Raw genomic sequence first — 22,121 nt, forward strand, 5'->3', positions numbered from 1 at the left:
TGTCCTTGTCACATCAGACTGGTGCCTCTGACAGGACTGCTGATGCACAGATAGGGCAAACTGGGGCTCATTAGTTTTGTGTAAAAAGTCAGAGCTAATCACATATGGTTCACTCTATTGCTTTTACTTTCTCAATGAACTTTTAGCTACACATCTTTATTATTATCATTATTATTATTATTCTTTAGCAAGTACTCTATGTGGGCTTAGGACTATGGCAAAAATAACACTTTCGAAGCTGGGAGCTTTTCCTGGATGCTGGGTTGGAGCCCTGTGCTACCGTGTAAGCAGTCTCATTATTCCTCCATTAGTTCATGAGGAGAAACCACATAGAGAAGCCGTGAGATGAGGAAAAAACTCCAGCTGGCTTCAAGCTCTCCTAAGTATGCAGTACTTCTCATGGCATGAGCACCCAAAAACACTGTGAAACACCCTTCACCACAACCTAATCCTAACTGCTGAGAAACCCCAAAGCCCAGTCAAGTTTTCCCTAGACTCCTGCCCCACAGAAACACAGAGGAAACACAAAACGACTAAGGGGAGACTTCAGTGGGTTTAAGACATTATGTTTTAGGTAAACTCATACATGGGCAGTAGAGAATGCAGGAGAGTGAGCTGAGTACCTGATACTCCATCACGGCCAGAAGCAGAGACCAATGATCATCAAAGACTAGACTCAGGAACTTTTGGATTAGTCAAGGAACAGAAATTCTCCAACTTCATTTGAGTCCTATGCAGGCAGAAGCAACAGTCCTAACTATTCAAGATTGATCCTACTTCACTTTAAGATACTATGACTGACACCTCCACCATCCTATCGGTCATGACCTCTAGACGTATAAATTCACACTTAGAAGGCACTGAACGATTTTAATTTATGCAGAGAAAGCTTTGGGATCAAAAAGATTCTAGAGGTGTGAAAGCAGAGACAAATGGGATCATAATTGAAGTCAGGCTGAGCCCTAGAAGAGTTCTGACTCTCAATGCTAACTCAAAGGGCTGGGGATGGTTCTGAATAATGTGCTCAACTTCATGACTAAACTTGGACTCAAATGAGGCCAGAAACTAAGCAAAGTTGAGCTACCAGGAATTCCTCATGTAATGTGAAAGAAGGAATCCAACACTCAGAATAGAAATTTATTAATTTATCATTTGCAATCTGCTCATCCACCCCGCTGTCATCTAGGGCCTAGCGGTTGATTCCTTCATCTTGGCTCTGAGAAACAGTGCACAGGGGAGAAGGAGCATACTGGCAAAGGCCTAACAAATGTGCCGTGAAATAGGGAAATCTCAGGAGTACTTCTGCTGTCGCGGGTTTCCAGATTACAATGGAGATGATGAGGCCCACGGTGGCAGAGACCTACCAATTGCACTGCAAGCAAAATAGGCATGGTGATTTGTGACAGATACAGCCAGCCAAAGTCACACTAGAGCAGTTGGTCCAGCATGGATTGCAAGTGGTGGCTGACTAATCACAATCAAAGCAAACAAGCAGCCAATGAAGGTCAACATTGCTCTATAGAACACTTTAAAAAGTATCTGAGTTTCTACTCAAGATGCCATCTCTCACCCAGCTCCTATCCCTAAATATCTTCAAAGACTCAGTCTCTTAAACTCCATAAAAAAGGAAGATACTACTTAGAAAGGACCATGTGATAATGTACCAGGTGCATAGCAAAACTCTTTTCTTCTGTTAGCTGTAAAGAAGTAAACATACCCATTACTACGTATTTGTATCCTAGGAAAAGGGCAACATCTCCTCTTTCAGAATTAGTCTTTGGTTAGTAGAAATCTTTTGGAACTTAAAGAATTTGTAAGTGTCAGTCTGTTCCAGAGTAGCCTAGTAAGTATCTGAACCCACACCAGCAGAAGCCCGCAGGGGTGTGACTGCAGTATAGAGAGCCAAGCAATGGTCCCAGCTGCACTGTATATCTATGGAAGCCACAGAGGGCTCTGTCTAAACTTCAAAGGTACTATACATGTAGGGTACAGTTAGCCCACTCATTTACACTGAGAATATGCTTGGGTCCTGGAAAGCACCATGAATTATTGTAAATAATACAGGCATTGTACTGCTTATAGCTACTGTCCAGGATATGATCTCTTTTCTGAAGTCCTGGCCCTGAAAGACAGATATGGATAAAGAAAACATGCTTCTGTCTATCCAATAGCTACATACTGGCAGGTCAGAGCACAGTGACAGCACACTGTACTAGCCTGCCTGAGAATGACTTGACCTACCTGTTTTGATTGTCTTATCAACCCATCAGACCACTTTTGTGATAGAATGTTCATTCCACCAAGAAGAGGTAACAGTTATAAATGTAGTATCTACAATACATTCCCAAATTACATAAAGCAGACACAGACAGTACAGGCAAGAGAAATGAGTAATGAAGCAATAGTATATGGAGACTTTATGCCTAGCTTGCAAAATTGAACAGAAAACTACCCAATGATGGAAGACATGAGTAATGCTGACTGACTGAAAAGATACCTAAGAAATATCCCAACGAACAAGAGCATCTGCATCCCTCTAAACACACACACACATTCTCCAGGATGTACTAACGGCTCATGATACAAGCCCCAGTAAGTCTGAAAGGACTGCAGTCTTGCAGTGAGCGGATTAAGGGAATCATAAACATGCAAAAGCTAAACACACACTCCAGAGCAGCCATGAGTCAAAGAGGAAATTACAGCACCTAGAGATGAAGCAAAACAGACATTCCAGAACTTACAGGACATGGGAAAAGTATGTGCAGAGGAAAATTTGTGGCTCCAGAAGCCTTTGCTGATAAAGAAAAAATATCCATCAAATAACTTCATCTTCCACCATAAGTATCAAAAAGAAGAGCAAGCTAGACCAGGTGGTGGTGGCACACACCTTTAATCCCAGCACAAGGGAGGCAAGGGCAGGAGGATCTCTGTGAGTTTAAGGCCAGCCTGGTCTACAGAGCAAGTTCCACATCAGGCTCCAAAGCTACAGAGTAATCCATGTCTCAAAAAACAATAAATAAATAAGAAAGGAAGGGAGGGAGGGAGAGAAGGATAAATTTAAAAAAAAAAAAAAGCAAGCTAAACCCAAAGCATGCAGACAGAATGAAATAACAAAGATAAGACAGAAGACAGAAAAACGTCCCACAAAAGAACAATTCTAAAGACTCAAACCACTAAAATTCAAAATGAGAGGTTGGGGGATGGTCCAAGTTCGTAAAGCATTTAACACACAAGCATGTGGACCAGAGCACAGATCCCCAGAAACAAGTAAAAGGCAGGCCATTGTAATCCCAGCACTTAGAGGTAGAGCCAGGATCCCTGGAGCAAACTTGCTACTGTAGCTAAGCAGTCAGGATCCATGGGCTTCCTAGTTCAACAGACCTGGCCTCGGAAAACAACGTGAAAAGAAACTCAGAGAGACACGGGCCTCCACACACAGACCCACATCTGTGCACTTGTACTTGTATGCACACACACACACACACACACACACACACAAAGGTTTAAAAAGAGAGAAATGAATGAGGAGATACTGTTACTAGCCTTACAGAAATACCAAAACTAGTAAGATATTCTCTACTCTATAGATACCCCACATTAAAGTAGAATCCAAAGCTCAGAACAGCAAATCAAACCTTAACAGTATCTATTTGATTAAAAAAACATGACTCTACCAAAATATATTTCATTTCTGACTACACTGATTGCATTATAGACTTGCAGATTTGCTAGAGTCTAAGACACAGCATTTCCAACCTTTGTAAAGGATACAAAACCAAGAGGAAGCAGAAAGCAGGAAAATGTGCACACTAAGGAATGCTAAAGGGTCAAGGATTGGCAGCTTACTTCAGCCTCCAACTCCCCTACCGAAACTCTAGAACCAGGGATACAGTGGATGGCATGCTTGTCACTGCCAAGTTCCATCAACTGTGGATGTTTTATTAACTGGAAGGTGGGTGTGGAGGGTCAGAGTGAAGCAGCCTTCTAGAGAAGGGGAGGACACCAGAGCAGTGACCCTGCCTGGTCTGGACTGACCTCTTCCCACAAATTAATGCCCTGCATTTTTGTGTTAGATAAGTTAATACTTCCTTCTCTTTCCCCAGGGCAGCGCTCAAGACGGTATGCATTCCCTTCTCTAGCTGGTCACACTGCACCCCTTGGTCTATTCAGCCTCTTTATCCTTCCTTCTTCACTTAGCCACTAAATTGGACACCATGCGCAGCCCCTGCGACATCATTTTGCAGGATCGAAATGTGATCAGCTGGGAGTCTTCGGATTACGGCTTCCTAGCTACCTATAAGTTGTTCTTCCCTACAGAAAAATACAAATGCTGGTAGGGAAGTGACTAGGGGAAGGAGCTGAAACGGGGTCTCCCCCTGTAGCCCGGGCTGGCATCAAACTCAGCTAGCCTGCTCCTGCCTCAGCCTCCTCAATCCTGGGATGACACATAGCTCGGATACACATTTTTATAAAGATACAGGAAAGAAAACTTAAATGTCTATTAAATAAGATAAAATTATATTCCTACATATGCAAAGGATGCTTATTAATCTATTTTATTTTTACATGACACAATTACTTTTCTTAATGAAATTACATATAAACAGTGAATCTCAACATAAACTTACAGCCAGGACTTAAGCAGAACCTGAAATTACAGTTAAAATAATACATAGGGAAACCATACTGCTTAGTCCAAGGGGCACTGTGACATGCCCAGAGACACAGTGAAGGGAGGCTGTAAAGTGACCCTCCCAAGGAAAGATCCATCCCACTACCCTCACTATCTAGTTAGTACATTGTAGACATATTTTGTTTGAGCTGTAACAAAGTTGGCCTGAAGATCAGAGTGCCACAGAGTGGTGGTACACACCTTTAATCCCAGCACTCGGAAGACAGGCAAATGGATCTCTGTGAGGTCAAGGCAACCCTGGGCTACACCACATTGACTCAGTCTAAAAGAAAAACAGCACCAAGCAGTGATGGCTCACATCTTTAATCCCAGCACCAGGGAAGTGGAGACAGGAAGTGATACAGTTGTGCGGAGAGAGGAATACAAGGTGGGAAGAAACAGGAGCTCAAGGCATTCCGACTGAGGTTTCATAGACAGCATTCAGTCTGAGGATTCCCCATTCGGTCTGAGGATTTCGTAGAGGTAAGAACTAGTGGCTGGCTGCTCTGCTTCTCTGATCTTTCAGTTTTCATCCCCTAACATCTGACTCTGGGTTTTTATTATTAAGACCAATTAGAATTCACACTACAATACACCATATAGGATTTGGACCCTGCTTTCCTTTGGTTGTTGGGTTTTGCTTTGGCTCTTGGTTTAGGGGTTGTTTTGGTTTCTTTGTTTGTTTTGTTTTCATCTTTTGGATCTCTAAGGAAAGCCAAAAAATCTAGAGTTTTTAAAAGATAAAACCTAAATTTTTACTCTCATTTTTTTTCTCCAAACACTGTGAAAATCAGACAAAACATCTTGCTGGCCTACAAACTGTCAACTTGCAACTTCGAATCCAGACCATAAACTCCTAGTACTTTGGGGACCAATCCTGCCACTCCCAGTGTAGTTCAGGTAGAACTGACCACAGGGAGGACAAGCACATGACCTGGGACCCTCAGTGTTCATCTACATACTGTTCATAACAAACAGTATGTTGCTCTAAGTTGCTAAATGGGAAATCTGAGACTGAAGGGAGAACCCCTACCCTATTCCTTCAATCCTAGACAACACCCTGATGGGCCTTGAGTTTGGGATAAGAAACATGGATAAAAGTTAAGTTCAATTTCCAAGATAAAAAGAGATGAAACACTCCAGGTTTTTCTCTCTATACTTTAGTCAGAAGCAATTCTCAAACAGTCTTCTTGGCTGTGAGCTGTGATTACTGTGGATTAATGAGAGGAACTGAAGCCTCATCTGGCCTTGCATCTGGTCAGCACACAATGAGAGGAACTGGCAGAACAACAACTCTGGGAAGTTCTCCCGGTGAAAACTGACGATGGGAGACAAGCGTAGACTGTGATGGTTCTGAGGATCACAGAAATGACAGACAACCAACTAAAAGGGGATGGAAAAGAGACAGGTCAAGAATTGAAGATGGTGCTACTAAGGAGCTGGAGAAGTGGCTCAGTTAAGAGCACTTGCTCTTGCAGAGGTCTGGGGTATAGCTCCTAGTACCCATGACACATAGCTCACAACTGTCTGTGACTCCAGGGGATCTGGTACCCTCTTCTGGCTTTGTAAATGGAAGTTTCTGTCCAACCCAGTCCCATAGCCATTCAGTCCCAAAGAAATACACAGAGGCTTATTATTAATTATAACTAGCTCTTACAACTTAAATTAACCCATAATTTTTGTCTATGTTTAGCCACACGGCTTGGTACCTTTTCTTGGTAAGGCATTCTCATCTTGCTTCCTCTGTCTCTCTGCCTTTCCTCTTCTAAGGATTCTCTTCGCCTGGTTGCCCCATCTATACTTCCTCACTGGGTACTGGCCAATCAGCATTTATTAAACCAAAATAAATGACAAATCTTTACAGTGTACAAGAGCATTATCCCACAGCATGGCTTCCATGCACATCCATGCACACCCACATGAACACACCACACATATATATGAGCACAATTTTTTAACAACTCAAAAAAAAAAAAAAAGGTAAAAAGAGGTGGCCTTTGGCAACAGGCTTGAGTTAAAGAGTCATGCAAGTGTCCAGGTGCAACAGTACACATATGATGTGCAGGGACTCACACAGCGGTTTCCTGATTCCAGTTGTCTCCCTGAAGCAGAGAACAAACGTGGCTGATTTCACTGTGTAAGTTAGCTTTCAGAGATGGATACTGACTGCTGGAAGGTGCTCTATACCCCGACCTAAGGACGAAGATGCTCACATGAGCCATACCCAAGAGGTGAAAAGACAGAGGCTCCACGCCTGGCTGGACCCTCCTAGCCTCACGACCTGTGTGGTGCTTCTCCCAGCCACACACTCAGAGACAGCTCCTCACTAATTGCTTCTTACATTTATGTGTGTGACAGCACCAGGCCCTGGCTGGATTGTTCTAAGAGTAGCTGCCAACACAAATACTCCAAGTCCAAGATAAAACAGAGTAATTTAAAACAGGCCTAGTTATCTGATTAGCTGGTCACCTCCTATTTGTATTACCCAACTGTGGAGCATTTTCAGTTACTTTGCCTTAAAAACCTAATCTCTAATTTTTAAGAGAGTAACAGTAACTATGAAGGCAGGCAGGTGTGGGGAAAGGACAGGCTTTAGCAGAAATGGCTCTTAGGAGACAAAATCTGCCATTTACCGACACTAACCAGTATGACAAACTGACAAAACCAATTCATATTTTGTAGTTTCTTACAAGTAGCATGTAATAATTGCAGACCAAGCAAGTAAAGAATAACCCACGAGAAGCACTTAGGAACTGCATTATCTAATATCACTGTGTGAAAACTGGAATTCCTAAAGGTTCCCACTTCTATTTCTAAAGCTAAAGCAGAAGTGGGGTGGGTACTCTATTGAGAACAAATGGTCAGTCATCCATAAAGAGGGTTCAACCGGGGTATTTGCTTCCTAGTACATTTTCAACTATTTGTTGTGTGGGGCCTATGGTGTCTGGGAACACAGCTCTAAATGACACAGACAGAGTGGACAGCGCAGAGGAAATGAGCCAGCGAATGGGAATGAGTAGTCTTGGGAACTGAGACATTGAGAGAAGGGCTATGTAGATCTGGAGAGGAAGCAGAGGCCAGACGCTCTGTAAACACCAAAGGAGAACCAGAGAACAAGTGAGAGGTAGCTATGACGAGGGACAAGAGCTCCAGACATAAGAGCATCAACACTGAACCTGAACTAAGAACATGCCACCAGGCCAGGTGAGTACAGGAGTGTCATCGTCCTGGAGCCATGGGAGTAACACAGACAAGAGAATATGAGGGATGAGGCCACAAGAAACAGCCAGAGCATGATGCACCTGCAACCGTTCACTCTCCATCTTGGGAGTGACTGGTGGGCAGGACTGCCGTGGTCAGTCACTGCTCTGGCAAAGGACTTAAAAGGAACCTCACAAATCCCATAAAGGAACTCTTATCTTGGAACCCCACTCCCCGGAAAACCTAAAGTGACTACTAAAAAGACTCTGCTGCTTTCAAAGTAGCACGATTACTTGTCTCCTACAATGGTAAGAATCCACGGTTACAGCCGTTTGAAAATGCAGCACAATCAAATGACCTCAGGCAAACCTGGCTTCCTATAAGGAAATGAGAACCAATCCTTATTTCTCCCCACACTCTCACCTTCTAGCCTCACCTCCAGGCGATGTCAGCTCGGTCATTGTTGCTTATTTAGAGACCAAATTAGGTTTGCTCAACAAAATGAGATTTTGCCATCAACTGGAAGAAACTCCAGTTGACAGATGAGTCAAATATCTGAAAAACTAATGCTAACAGATGAGAACCAGTTCTGATTCCAGGCTCAACCAAAATTAATCTTAGATGTTTTGCCAACAGCTATTAAATAGCAAGACTGTCTGCTAGCAGTATTCTAAATTAGAAGGACAAGGAGTAAACATGGGTGTCACAAGAATAATTAGACTTGGACATTTCTCTAAATTAGCCTTTTAAAAACTAATTATTCCATCAAGCAGAAAATACAAGAATTAAAATTTCAAATATCTAGTGAAATCACAATGCAGTGAAAACCACCAGCACATGGTCAAGACAGAAGCTCAACTCTTCCAGAAAGAAAGCCCTCGCTTCCAACTTGAAGCAAGATTTTTTTTAGGGTCTACGGCTAAATTTATCTGAAAATATAACAGAAAAGCAGGGATGGGGGAGTTGAAGAGATGGCTCAGCAGTTAAAGGCACCTGCTGCTCTTGCAGAGGACATGGGTTTGGTGCCTAACATTTACAGAGAGGCTCACAACAACCTGTAACTGCAGTTCCAGGGGATCAAATACTCTTTTCTGGTTTCATAGGCACCAGGCACGTGCGCGCGCACGCGCACACACACGCAAGCAAAACATGAATTCACATAAACATAAACAAATCTTAAAAAAAAAAACAAAGAACAAGGTTTCTATGAGACAAATTGATAAAACCAATTTTTAAATCTCAAGATAGTGTGGGTGCTGGTAAGATGGTTCAGAGGTTAACAGCGCTTGTTGCTTCTTAAGAGAACTAGGTTTAATTCCCAGAGACCACACAGTAGCCCACAGGTATCCATAATTCTAGTTCCAGGGGATCAAACCCCCTTCTGACCTCTGTAAGCACCTGGCACACATGTGCTGTTCATTCACAGACACAAACAAAACATTCTTACACATAAAGTAAAAAAAATCTAAAACAGAATTTTAAAAAAATCAAGATGATATTTTTAAGCAGTAAGTTACAAAAATGTATAAGAAAATAAATAACTACATTTCTAAAGATTAAAATATGTACATTTCCAAGAATATTTAGAAACAGAGGCATTTATCATTAAGATAATTCTTACAAAATCTTGGAAACAGTAATATTACAGTTATTAGGGGAAGCATCAAGGCCTTCCCTAATGTGCATGGATGCATTGTGTGCTTTTCTCCCAATCAGGGCATCTCAGCTTCCCATGCTTTCTAAAAATAATTAAATTAATATTTTATTTCAAGCATGCTTTGGGTATTTGTGATTCACCAACTTGCTTAATTTTCTAAAAAAAAAAAAACTCAAAACAAATTTCTAAAATACTATATCATCCGGAGAGATGGCCTAGTGGTAAAGAGCACTGGCTGTTCCTCCAGAGAACCTGGGTGTGATTCTCATCAAGCACATGGTGGTCTATGACTGTCTCTAACCCCAGGGGATCCGAAGCACCCTTCTGACCCCTACAGACTCCGGGTATGTACACGGTATACACATATACATATACATAAAATAATAATAAAAATAATTCTTAAAAAACTATCATTTCAAAGGTAACAATATTTCTTATACCCGTTATTTATTTATTAACCAATGTAAAAGAATTACACAGTAAGATGATGAGATTGGAGCTCCATGAGATTGGGAACTAGGATATTCAATCTCCCATTCATTCCTTCTTTTTGGAGGAGGTAGGTGGGTTTCCAGACAGGGTTTCTCTGTGTAGCTTTGGAGACTTCCTGGAACTCACTCTGCAGACCATTCTGGCCTCGAATTCACAGAGATCCTCCCCCTTGCCTTTGCTGGGATTAAAGGCATGCACCACCACCGCCAGGTGATGATTCATTCCTTCTTTAAACAAACATTTGAGACAATAGATGCTAAAAAATATTGACAAATTCTTAATGAAAAAGGAGAGTGCTTTGATCGTGACCTAATGCTTTGAATAATTCACACTAGCCTCTGGCTGCTCTGATTTTCCCCTTAATATATTCAGTAAAGTTTAACAATTCTTTCTGCCTTCAGAACATTGTTGGGCATTTCTATGGCAATCTCTGTTTATATAGTTTAGTACAAAACAAAGTTTTATCAACTTTTGATTTGTTTTGTTTTGTTTGAAACAAAACATGGGATCCTCCTAGGCCCTCTGCATGTGGGCCTGGTCTGTTTGTGGGACCAGGATCTATCCCTGGTAACTGAGCTGGCTTTTTTGGAGGCCATTCCATATAGTGGGATGCCATGCTCAGCCTCAATACAGGGGGTAGGGGTTTGGTTCTGCCTCAATTGAATGTGCCAGGCTTTGTTTACTCCCCATGGGAGGCCTTACCCTTTCTGAGGAGTGGATGGGGGGAGGGAGTATGTGATGGGGGAGCAGGGGGAGGGGAGAGAGGGGGAACTGTAGTTGGTATGTAAAATGAATAAAAACTTAAAAAAAAATTAACAGGCTCTTAGTATGTAGCCCAGGCTGGCCTCGAACTTGGGGATCCACCTGTGTCTGCTTCCTGAGTGCTGGGATTAAAGATGTGCTCCAACACACCTAGCCTTCATCTATTTTGAGGATCTTCCCCTTTAAGTTCTCACAAAGCGTTTGGTTATTACTTTAAAGAAATGTTTGAGGCCAGCCTGGTCTACAAAGCAAATTCTAGGACAGCCAGGACTACACAGAGAAACCCCGTCTCAAAAAAAAAAAAAAAAAAACAAGGAAGGAAGGAAAGGTCAGTGAAATTTTGATAACTTCACCAATGAATGGCAAATGTTTATTTCACAAATTCCAAATTTATCTCTCTACTTTGGTTTTTTGGTTGGTTGGTTTTGGTTTTAATTTAACAGCTTTTTATTTCGATGCTAAACCATACTGAGATCATCTTTTCATTTTAAATGGCAATTAAACCCAACAAACGGCATGCTAATACCACTGAAATAGTGGCATGGAGAACACTATAACCAGCCTGCACAGACACAAGTATGGGTCACCTCACGGGTTGGTCAATGGACTGACTAGAATCAGAAGACATCTCTGACTGCAGATAATGCTGTCACTTCAAAGATACCAAATGAAACAGGCACACGCTTGGAACTACATCAAACACTCACAAAGCACAGCTAGGTAAGTACCACTCCGGATATACACATTACCATGTGAAAACCTAGAAGCTAAGCAGATATGTGCTTCTAGACTGGGAAACAGACATGGTAGACACAGCAAGCTGCTCAACATCACAAGGCTGGCATGACAGCAAGTGCACACCTGAATTCAGGCAGCTGTCCCGAGAAGATGCCCTTAACCATCAGGCCATGCTGCCTCCTGAGCAGGTGACCAGTGGCAGACTTTGTAGCCCGAGCTGAGTCCTAAGGAGAGGGAATCTTCTGTGGTGTGGAGTTGGAGGGAATAGAGGATAGCAGTGGCATTCTTTTCCAGGATCAAGATATTATGTGATCTTGACAGAAAAACTTGAGTCCTGCTGGGAAAGAATGCTTTGCTGGGAGAGGGCGCTAAGAAGGGCCATTTGCAGCCAGCTGCTTCACAGGCACCATGGGACACAATGCAGCGATGCCAGCTTCCTGCCATACGATTGCCTTTCCACAAGGGTGGCTGTTTGCACATATGAAGACCCTTTGAGACACCTGAGTACAGACATGGTCAAGAGTCAGCACCCTCCTTCACAAAGGGTTTAGCCAGTGATTGATACCTTTGAGATAGACAATAGGAGTTTTCCTTTAACCTCTAGCGGGGAAATGTTGCTTTATGAGCTCAAGAGGACAGTCTGGAGTCAAATGAGAATAATCATGATACACCTGAGGTGACACCGGCACCATGTCGAGAACTACCCCTAAATGAGATAACTACTTGGACACCCCAGAAGCCACCACCACCATCACACACAGTTAATGTGGTTGCTGGCTGACTCCTTGCCAAACCTGCTGTTCTAACTCACAAAGTATAATTTTCTTTCCCTTTCATAGACACTGGCCAGAATCCCAACCCTACTCCTTTTCACTCTACAGGCAATCTGACTCTCCCTGACCCCACCCCCACTCGAGGTCCATCTGTAGCTGGTAGCAGCCCCACCATACATGATTTCCTGACCTCTAACTTAAAAAGTTTAACATTTTCTCTTTTCCATCTTCCTCCAGACCTGCTAAGATCTCCAATTCTCCTCCTCTGGTTTCTATTCTCAAGCTCCAATAGAAGTGTCCTTGAGTATTCCTGAGTCCATTTCAATGCTTTGTTGATATTTAATTATTGCACATGTATGCATGAGGGAGTATCCACGAGGAGGTCAATGGATAACTTCGGTAGCTCGCTCCCCCAGTCTTACGTGGGTTCAGGGGAACTCAGGTTGCCAGGCTCGCAAGGGCAATTGTTTTTACCTGCAGAGACAGTAAGCCAGCTCCAAATTCTTTTATGTGAAAGACTAAAATCCTGTGAAAGGGACCTTGAATCTCCTGGTGACACTGCTGGTTTCTCCCTACACTGAACAACTCAAAGAGCTTCACTGTCATTGGCCAATTCATGTCAGTGTCATTGATCAATCCATGTAACTGTCACAGTTCTTTAATACTCACATTGGGAAGCTATGTAAGAAAATCGTGTACTTGAACCACTGTTCCTCATCTTCATAACAACAGAAAGGGTAAAGTGAGAGTAAAACCACCCTGAGGATTGTAGTCATTATGGGCTCTACTTAGTCACATAAAGTGCAATTAGAATCAAAAAGCAAGGGCTGCCGGGCGGTGGTGGCGCACGCCTTTAATCCCAGCACTTGGGAGGCAGAGGCAGGCGGATCTCTGTGAGTTCGAGACCAGCCTGGTCTACAAGAGCTAGTTCCAGGACAGGCTCCAAAACCACAGAGAAACCCTGTCTCGTAAAACCAAAAAAAAAAAAAAAAAAAAAAAAAAAAGCAAGGGCTGCTGAGTTGACTCAGCAATTAAGAAAACTTGCTGCTCTTGCACAGGACCTCAGCTCAGTTCCCAGCACCCACATGTACAGGCTCATGACCACCTGTAACTCCAGGTCCAGAGGATCTGACACCCTTTTCTGGCCTCTGTGGGCACCAAGCACAAACATGGTACACATACATATACAGGCAAAACACTCATACACATAAAATAAAAATAAGTTGTTTTAATCAACATATGATTTCAGTGTATCCAGCGTATTCAGTGTATGATCATGGCTACTCACAATGTGGAGACGGAAGTCTTAACATATGGTTCACATATGAGGAGAAGAAACAACAGGTCCATAACAGATGCAAACAGTACATTTTCTCTGCTGACCCAATTTAAGAGTGGAGTTAAATTTGCATCACACACTTCATACAGGGGTCACATAGACCTTTTCAAACAGACTCAGCCTCCTAGATGACTCCGTCATGTCTACAGCCTCTAATCATCAGGCATGCCAAAGACAGTTAAAATTAATCCCTGGTAGTTACCTTCAAAGCTGTCCTATAGAAGAATCGATAGAAAAATTGATCAAAACATGCAGTATCTTCAAGCTTTTATTCTTCTTTCTTAAATGCCAATATCATATCAACTGCAGGCTGCTTTTCTCTTTACAGACACGAAATAAGCTGCCCGACATAAATCAGAGCAAATGCTGCAAAGTCCCAAGTAAAGGAGGAACTGGAGTAAACACTGTCAGAAGCGGGCTTTCTAAGGTGCGATGGAGACGTGCGGAAGGAAGAAGGGGCTCACCACACACAGACATGCCTGTCACGTACCTTCCCATGCTGCCCAGTCCTTTCATAACAGATGACCACGTCTTCCCACATCTCCAGCTTCTCAAATATCTGAAGGGCTGAAGTGGTACATCCCAACTCAAAGAGCAAACCTGCAAGCTGGCGCTAGAAAGACAAATGAGAGTCATCAACACTCCTCGACAGGAAGCAAATCCATCTTGCCCAGTAACTCCAACCTGCCTTTTAAAGGGCTGCTTACTGTAATACATACATCATTTACAAAATTCAATGTCTACTACCTAGGAATTTGTGAGAACCACACTTACTTCAGTAAGCTTTTTTACAGGCAATGAAGTACTAAAAACAAAATAGAAACTGATCAAAATACTCAATGCATCAGATTTTTAAGATCTCAGAACTCAAAAAAAAAGTCAATTATTTCCTTCTCATCTAAAAATTCCTTCCACAAGAAGCTCTAATTTGCAAAAGTCACATCCCACAGACCAGTGTTTAAAGCTCTGAGGAAGCAATGCAGGCACCATTAAAGCCTCCGTGCTTCCTCTTTCCACATGAGGGCATCTCAGGCTCTGTCTCAAGCAGTCCTACTTGTTTTAGACACAGACTAGTAATCTGAGTCACTTAATGCCACAGGCCCTAGAAGATCAAGATGAGCAAGCAAAGTAGGTGCGGGCCAGTAAACAATACACTCAACAATAGGCAGAATATGTTTTAAGTTGCCCATCCCACAGGAATGGAAAAAATATTATAAGAAAATAAAGAAACGATGTTTTTGAATAGGTCTGGTTTCAGGTCGGTGGTCTCTGCATTGTTTTCTTTTTGAATACATCTTTACTGCTCTTTGAAATTCAGCTCCCATTTAAGAATCACAGAATATGTTATATCATTTGCTTTCTAGGTAGACATCACATTTCAGTCTCTGTTTTGTAGGTTTAGGGTAAGAGCAAGGTCTCATGCCTATTTGACACCCAGGGCCTTCGAAAAGTTTACAGAATGTGGTGGGTTAATACTGATTGTCAACTTACAGCCCCTAGAATCATCTAGGGGAAAAGTCTCTGTCCAAGTCTGTGATTGGGTTAGTAGAGGAGAGAAGACCCATTCTGATTATGGGAGGTGCCATCCTGTAATCCCAGGTTCCAACTGAATAAAAAGAACATGGTGAGCTGAGCACCAGCAATCGTTTCTCTGCATCTTGATAAAAGGTATAGTGTGACCAGGTGCCACACACTTCTGCTACTCCCAGACCTTCCCTACCACGAAGGATGTGCCTTTGATCTGTGCACCAAAATAAAACCTTCTTTACCTAAAAAAAAAAAAAAAAAAAAGAATCACGGGACAAAAGGCTGCACGCCAGCTCAGTCTGGGACTTTAGGAGCTCCCCCAGTCACCCATGCACCCTGGAAAGAGAACAGTTGGGGATATCACAAAACATAAAGTGTCAAATAAATGCTTTCCTTTTATTTGCTTTTGTAAACACTGTTAAAAGGTCCAAAGGTTTATTGTTTCGTAGAAAAGCCTTAAAGATATTTGAATATAAAATGCTGGGCTTGAAAGATGGCTCAGCAGTTAACAGGCACTTCTTGATCTTCCAAGACCCAGACAGTTCAGTTCCCTGCCTCATGTCAATTGGCTCACAAGCACCTACAACCCCAGCTCTGGACACTCTCTTTTACCTTCCATGATCATCTGCACGCGCACGCACACACGCACGTGCGCACACGCACACACACACACGTATACTCACTCATAATAAAAAATAAATCTTTAAAAGGTTATTATAAAATGTCCTTTTGAAAGTGAAAGCAGGCAGACAACTCTCCTGAGAAGCCCCAGTACATTCCTAACTAGCACATTCTTTCTCCCGCACTCCACACCTCTGCTTAATTCTGTATCAAAACCTTTTCTTAAGAAACTTAAATTCATGAAAAGAAAAATAAAAAGCATTTATGATTCTTCTATCTTAAATTCCAAGATCCTACCTACCACCAATTTAAAACCATTTCAAAACGTTTTTAAATCCATTACCATTTTAATCAAAACAGTAATTTAAAACAACTGGAACTCCCCAAGTGCTTTTACTGATTTCACTAAAATAGTTAAAAGTGAAGACAAACAGAAGTACCTGAATAGCCCAGTGAGGGGGTACCTGACAGCAATAGAAAATCTTCAGACGTTCCAGTACAGATGTAGTTTTATCTTCAAATTGGTCTGCAAGAGCCTAAGAACACATACCATAATCACAGTCTATATGTATAATAATTTTAATGTAAACAAAGTTCATATTATAAAAATCATTAAAATACACATATAAATAAAGAACGCCAGTCATTTGGTCAAGGCAAAAGGCTATATGAAGTTTTTTTTTTGAGTTTAAGTATTTTAAAAACTTGAAATTTAATCAGTATTTCTAAAAACATTCATATTTAAATATTACCAGGAAAATTTTTAAATTAAAATTTCCTATAATAAATCTTTCAAAGATCCAGTCTTCTCACTAAAAATTTTCATTTTTTTTCTAAGAAAAAGTGTTCTTTATTGTACTTATCTCCAACGCGATGCTGTTTTGACAATGAGAAGCAACCATGTGAAATGAGAAAAAGCAGCTTTATCCGATTACAAACAGGTACTCTCATCCCTCAGCAAAAGAGATGTAAGGGTGGGCATCCACTCACACAAGACCATCTGTGCAGTGCAGTGGGCACTGCAAGCCACATAACTGAATTCCTGTGATGGCCTGAAATTCCAAATCTGGTAATGAAAACCAGCTCCCAGAGACACAGCAAGAAGCAGATGAGATGACCAGGATGGCTCTCTGAAAACAGGGACCTGGGCCAACCGCAGAGTCAAAAGCTGGCACTATATAGTCATCAAGTGACTAGTCATCAAAGAAAGCTCGCATACAAAATGTCACCTTGAATTCAGACATAGTCTGGGATCCCAGACAAACACATGGACAGCCCCGTTACCACGGCCATCTGCCTGCCTCTGATTTGTCAGTAGGTTTGGACTAACTACAGACTTTTCCTGGTATCAGACTTTTTTTTTTTTAATTTTTATTTTATTTATTTTTTTTGCAGGGGAGGGAGAGGCTTCAAGACAGGGTTTTTCTGTGTAGCCCTTGCTGTCCTGGAACTCAGTTTGTAGACCAGGCTGGTCTCAAACTCAAGAAATCCATTTGCCTCTGCCTCCTGAGTGATGGGATTAGAGGCGTGCCCCATCATGCCAGGCTTGGCATCAGAATTTCAGTTGTGAATTATTGTGACCTTTTTTCACATAATGATCGAGTTATTATTAACATGTCCTTCTTAATTTTCTGATTCTAACATAGGAAGCTGTTGTGTGTGATAAGGTCTTTCCTGTATTTGAGGATGCTGGCAAAGCAGCATGTAACAACACACTCTGACACATGAAGATATGGAAGGCTGTTACTAGTATCTGCTTTCAAGTTGTTTCATCTTTTTATAAAATTAAAAATAAATTTAAGAATCAAGAATAAACTTCCTCAGAAGAAAGGTAAGGACAGGAATCTAACCTGATAAAATCCTGCCATGATTTGATTTCGAGCCCCAAAGGCTCGAAAATACACTTAGTCCCCAGCTATGAAGTGCAATATTGGAAGGTTTCAGAACCTTTGAACCAAGAGCGCTAGCACGCAGCAGCAGGTGGCCAGGAGTGACTTTTGGAAGGTTATACCTGCCTTTAAGTCTGATCTAGAATTCTCTGCATCCTGGGTGGCCACAAGAAACAGTCGTGCTGCCTGACACTACCTCCAACACAGACCGAGTTGTTCTCACCATGCTTTCCCTGCCATGACAAAATAAAGTTGCTTAGTCGGGTATTTTATTACAGAGAGGAGAACAGTAAGTACCACAGAGCTAAACACGGGCCAGTTCCTAATTGGCACAACAGACTGAAGCTGTGGTTCTTTCTCTGCCATGTGTGAGGGAGGAGAACCACTTGGTTCAGTATGTCACAGAATGAGTTCACATGTCAGAACAAACTCCTTGGACAGCCCAAGATTCTATTCAATCAAAGTCAGTCCGAACAAATTGAGACATAACCACACTCCTCAACCATCTTGACAAAGCTCCCTGGACTAGCTTCACAGAAACTTAATAGCAAAAAGGTTGCATGCCTCTAGCCAGGGCTATTTCACTGAGGGAGGAAAGGCAAAGAACGAACAGCAACTTCTGGCTGAAGACATATGGTCACAATACATAAATAAAGATCACAGAATTCCTTCATGAAAAGAAAGTCATTTTTTTCAACCAACATACCACATTTTCAAAAAGAAAAAAATTAGCTTTTACTTAATAATCTAAAATTTAAAAGTATTATCATACAATTTACCAAACCCTAGTTACATGTGAAATTTTATTTTCAACAAAATCCATGTTGTTTGATGATATGACTAAGGAACATTAAGTACTCAGTAAGTTGTTCTTGACTTAATAATAATTGTTTGTACATTTCAGATGCTTCTGGGCGACATAGGTATCTGTGTCTGATGGACTTGGGTGCTCTCTGAAACAGCCAAGTACACCAGATGGGATAACAGAGCCAACATGCATGCAACTGTCTAGAGCAGGGGCTCGCAACCTTCCTAATGCTGTGACCCTTTAATACAATTCCTCATGCTGTGATGACCCCAACCATAAAATTATTTTGTTGCTACTCCAACACTGTAGTTCTGCTACTGCTATGAATCATAATGTAAATATCTGATATGCATAATATCTGAGATACAACCTATGGGGTCATGACCCACCCACAGGTTGAGAACCACTTAAGTGAGCGCCCTACAAAAGCTGAATTGGTTCCACATGGGTAGAGATTAACTTAACAGCTATCTTCCACTCTCCTACAAGTGTATACTTCTTGCTGTCTTAAACATGACAATCACCTAAGTAAGGTTTAGCTACCAGTAAAACTAAGAACATTAAACTAACACACAAAAACGGGCGGTGGAACACTGCTATTCTCTCCACTGAGTTCAAAGTACTCTCTTTTTATTTGTTAATTTACAAACACATCCTAACAAAAGCCTGTCATGGTTTGATGCGAAACATCCTCCACAGACTCATGTATCTGAACACTTGGTCTCCAGCTGGAGGTATTACAGGAAGGTGTGGACTCTCTGAGCCAAGGTACCTCGCTGGCAGCAGTGGGTGACTAGATTTTTTCAGAGCAAGCTCATTGCTAACAAGTTCTGAAAAAATGCTACCATAGTCAAACAAACTGGAGTTCTCACAGGCACAGGAAATAGGAAAAGCAGGGCTGACATTTACAATGACCTGAGTTCTCTTCCAGGTCTACCCACAAGGAAGTGATCATTTAACCAGAGGCACTCATCCTTGAAAGGATTTTTTTTTTTTTTTTTTTTTTTTTTTGGTTTTTCGAGACAGGGTTTCTCTGTAGCTTTGGTGCCTGTCCTGGAACTAGCTCTTGTAGACCAGGCTGGCCTCGAACTCACAGAGATCCGCCTGCCTCTGCCTCCCGAGTGCTGGGATTAAAGGCGTGCGCCACCACCGCCCGGCTCCTTGAAAGGATTTTTAAAATAATTCTTGCACTTCCAGCAAATTTATAAGGATGGCTTTCTCAAGAAAGCTTTGTGGGTTTGTTGTTGTTTTAAAATAATTTTAATTTGTGTAGCTTTATTTTATTTATGTGGTGTTGTGGGAGCTCCTTTGGCCAATAGCCTTTAAGAGACCATGCCCAAGTGGTTTTGCATTTCATGGATTTATGTGCATCACTTGTGTGCCCAGTGCCTGCAGAGTTCAGAGGGCATCAGATCCCTTGGAACTAGGGTTACAGATGGCTGTGAACCACCATGTGGGGGCAAGAAATCAAACCCAGGTCCTCTGTAAGAGCAACTGTGCTCTTAACCACTGAGCCATACCTTCAGTCCCCAAGAACTTCATTTTATTTCAGACATTTAAGGTAAGTTAGTTAATTGCTAGCAAAGCCAGGTGTCCAAAGGTGGGGTCTCCCTCTCACTCAGAGGTAACCCTGGCAGATCTCCCAACTCAGCTTCCCAAATGCCGGGAATACAGATACATACCACTAGAACTGGCTTGTTTTCAAGTTTTAAAACTTCATTTTAAGGTCATTTCTCCTAAACTGACTCTAACAGCTAAGTATTTGTGCATATTAAGCTCCCAAGCCCCCACAATAACAATGCCCACATCTCCAGAAGCTGCAGTTTCATGAGTCAGAGGGTATCTCTATGGAATGGGTATAGGAGGGTGAAACCTCCAAATGTAAAGATGTGTCTCTTCCTTTTGGTGCCTTTTTTCAGGAAAGAATTTCCCAGAAAACCCTCCAGAAGATCAAGACTGAAGTTACAGTTACCCAGAGGATGATTTAGTATGCAGGACAATTCTGCACAAGGTCTGGTATGATTCAGACACAGTGTGCTTACATCTGAGAGTACGGCCATACATCTTCAAAGGAGCGGCTGGTCCCAAAGGGCCTTCCCTTTCACCAACAGCAATCCATTCTCACGAGAAGTATATCAAAGTGTCTGGGGCCTGCTGAGCCCAACAGAGACGAGCTGACAATCTGAAAGGGCTAACTCATCACCTGCCAGGTCACCTTTGATCGGCTTTGCTGTGCAATCTTTGTACATGTCTGTGTGTACAGGACAGGACTTATTTAAAAAATTAAAATATGCACTTAAGCAAACATATCAACAATTGGGTAAAAGAGCTTTCTTTCTGACAGGAGCCTAAAGTCGACAGTGATTTACAAATCGATCAGTCAAACAGACTGCCACCTCAGCCTCTCAAGAATAAAATTCCCCACGCTAAAAAGAAATAGAATTAAAATTTATTAAGCTTCAATAAACTTAAACCTATGCTGAACCAGAATTACATAATAATTAGCAAATGGCACCTGTGAGAAATAAAATCCAGGTCAAAGTCCCAGGACTGGAGCAGAGGCCTGCGCTGGCAGCCCCTACGTCTTATCTCAGCCCCACAACGACCAGACTGGGAAATGAAAAGCAGCTTCTTGCTGAAGAAACACTGAGACCAGTATCTGACCATTCTTGACGCCACTCAAACCCCCAACGCAGGAATCAGGACCTGCCATAGGCAGTAACATGCTCAGCCACTGCGGTTAAAGGGAGCTGGGAGCTCAGCTGCTGCAATTAACGGGATCCTGAGAGCAAGGACTTCTCTTCAGCTTCCACAGTGAAGACAAACCAACAGAGGCAGCCTTGAGGAAGCCAGGTGACCACGCTGACCTCCCTTCCCTAGTCACGTCTTGGGTCAGTACCCCTAAAACTTTCTGACTTCGGGTCCCTTTAAACCTTCAGAAGATCTGAGGGACTGCAAAGGAACTGGGCTTCCATGGGCTAGGATCACTCAACAGTTACCACATGAAGCTGTGTGGAATACGGCTGAGGACTCATAGCTGAGGACTCATAATTATGGCCATCCAAAACTTGACAAAGATGTCAAAAACAAACTGGAGAAAAGGCAGAATCTTCAACATATGGTACAAGAACTGAACATCCACATGCAGAAGAGTGAAATTAGCCTATATCTGTGACCTTGTACAAAAACACTCAAAACAGATGAAAGATCTAATTGTGACACGCTGCAGCTGCTAGAAGAAAACCCTATAGGATAGGCCAAACCCTACAGGATAGAGGCCTAGAAAAGGGTTTTCTGAATAGGGCCCATTTGACCAGGAATTGAGGCCAGCAATTGGCAAATGGGACCTCATTAAACTAAAATTCTTCTGCAAAGATAAAGAAACAAGCAAGAATAGAGGAAGCCCACAGAGAAGAAGACAATCTCTACCAGCTATCATCTGACAGAGGACTAAAATACAGAATATATAAAGAACTTTAAAAAATAAAACAACCTATTCAAAAATGGACTTGGGATATGAATAGTTTTCAAAATAAAAAACAAAAATAGTCAAGAAATATCTCAAAAAGATTTTATTCTGATAAGGTTGAGAAAGCTGAATGACAATAGAAAAAGCTATACTTTTTTTTAAAGGGACAGCAT

At 42.0% G+C, this 22,121-nt stretch overlaps 1 protein-coding gene across 2 annotated transcripts in view; it reads right to left on the reverse strand.

The window, feature by feature from the left end:
- The window catches only part of Ttc27 (tetratricopeptide repeat domain 27), a 132,829-nt gene that overhangs the window by 53,816 nt on the left and 56,892 nt on the right, over positions 1-22,121 (reverse strand). For both annotated transcript variants that reach the window (XR_009058195.1, XM_057787389.1), the window contains exons 11-12: positions 16,223-16,318; positions 14,125-14,247 (exon numbers count right to left, since the gene is read on the reverse strand). Coding sequence is in view for 1 of the 2 variants with exons in the window: in XM_057787389.1 (XP_057643372.1) it covers positions 14,125-14,247; positions 16,223-16,318 (219 nt within the window). In the remaining variant the exon portion in view is untranslated. The remainder of the gene's footprint in view (positions 1-14,124; positions 14,248-16,222; positions 16,319-22,121) is intronic.

The sequence above is a fragment of the Chionomys nivalis genome, chromosome 1 (assembly GCF_950005125.1).
Source record: "Chionomys nivalis chromosome 1, mChiNiv1.1, whole genome shotgun sequence".
Classification (NCBI taxonomy): Eukaryota; Metazoa; Chordata; class Mammalia; order Rodentia; family Cricetidae; genus Chionomys; species Chionomys nivalis.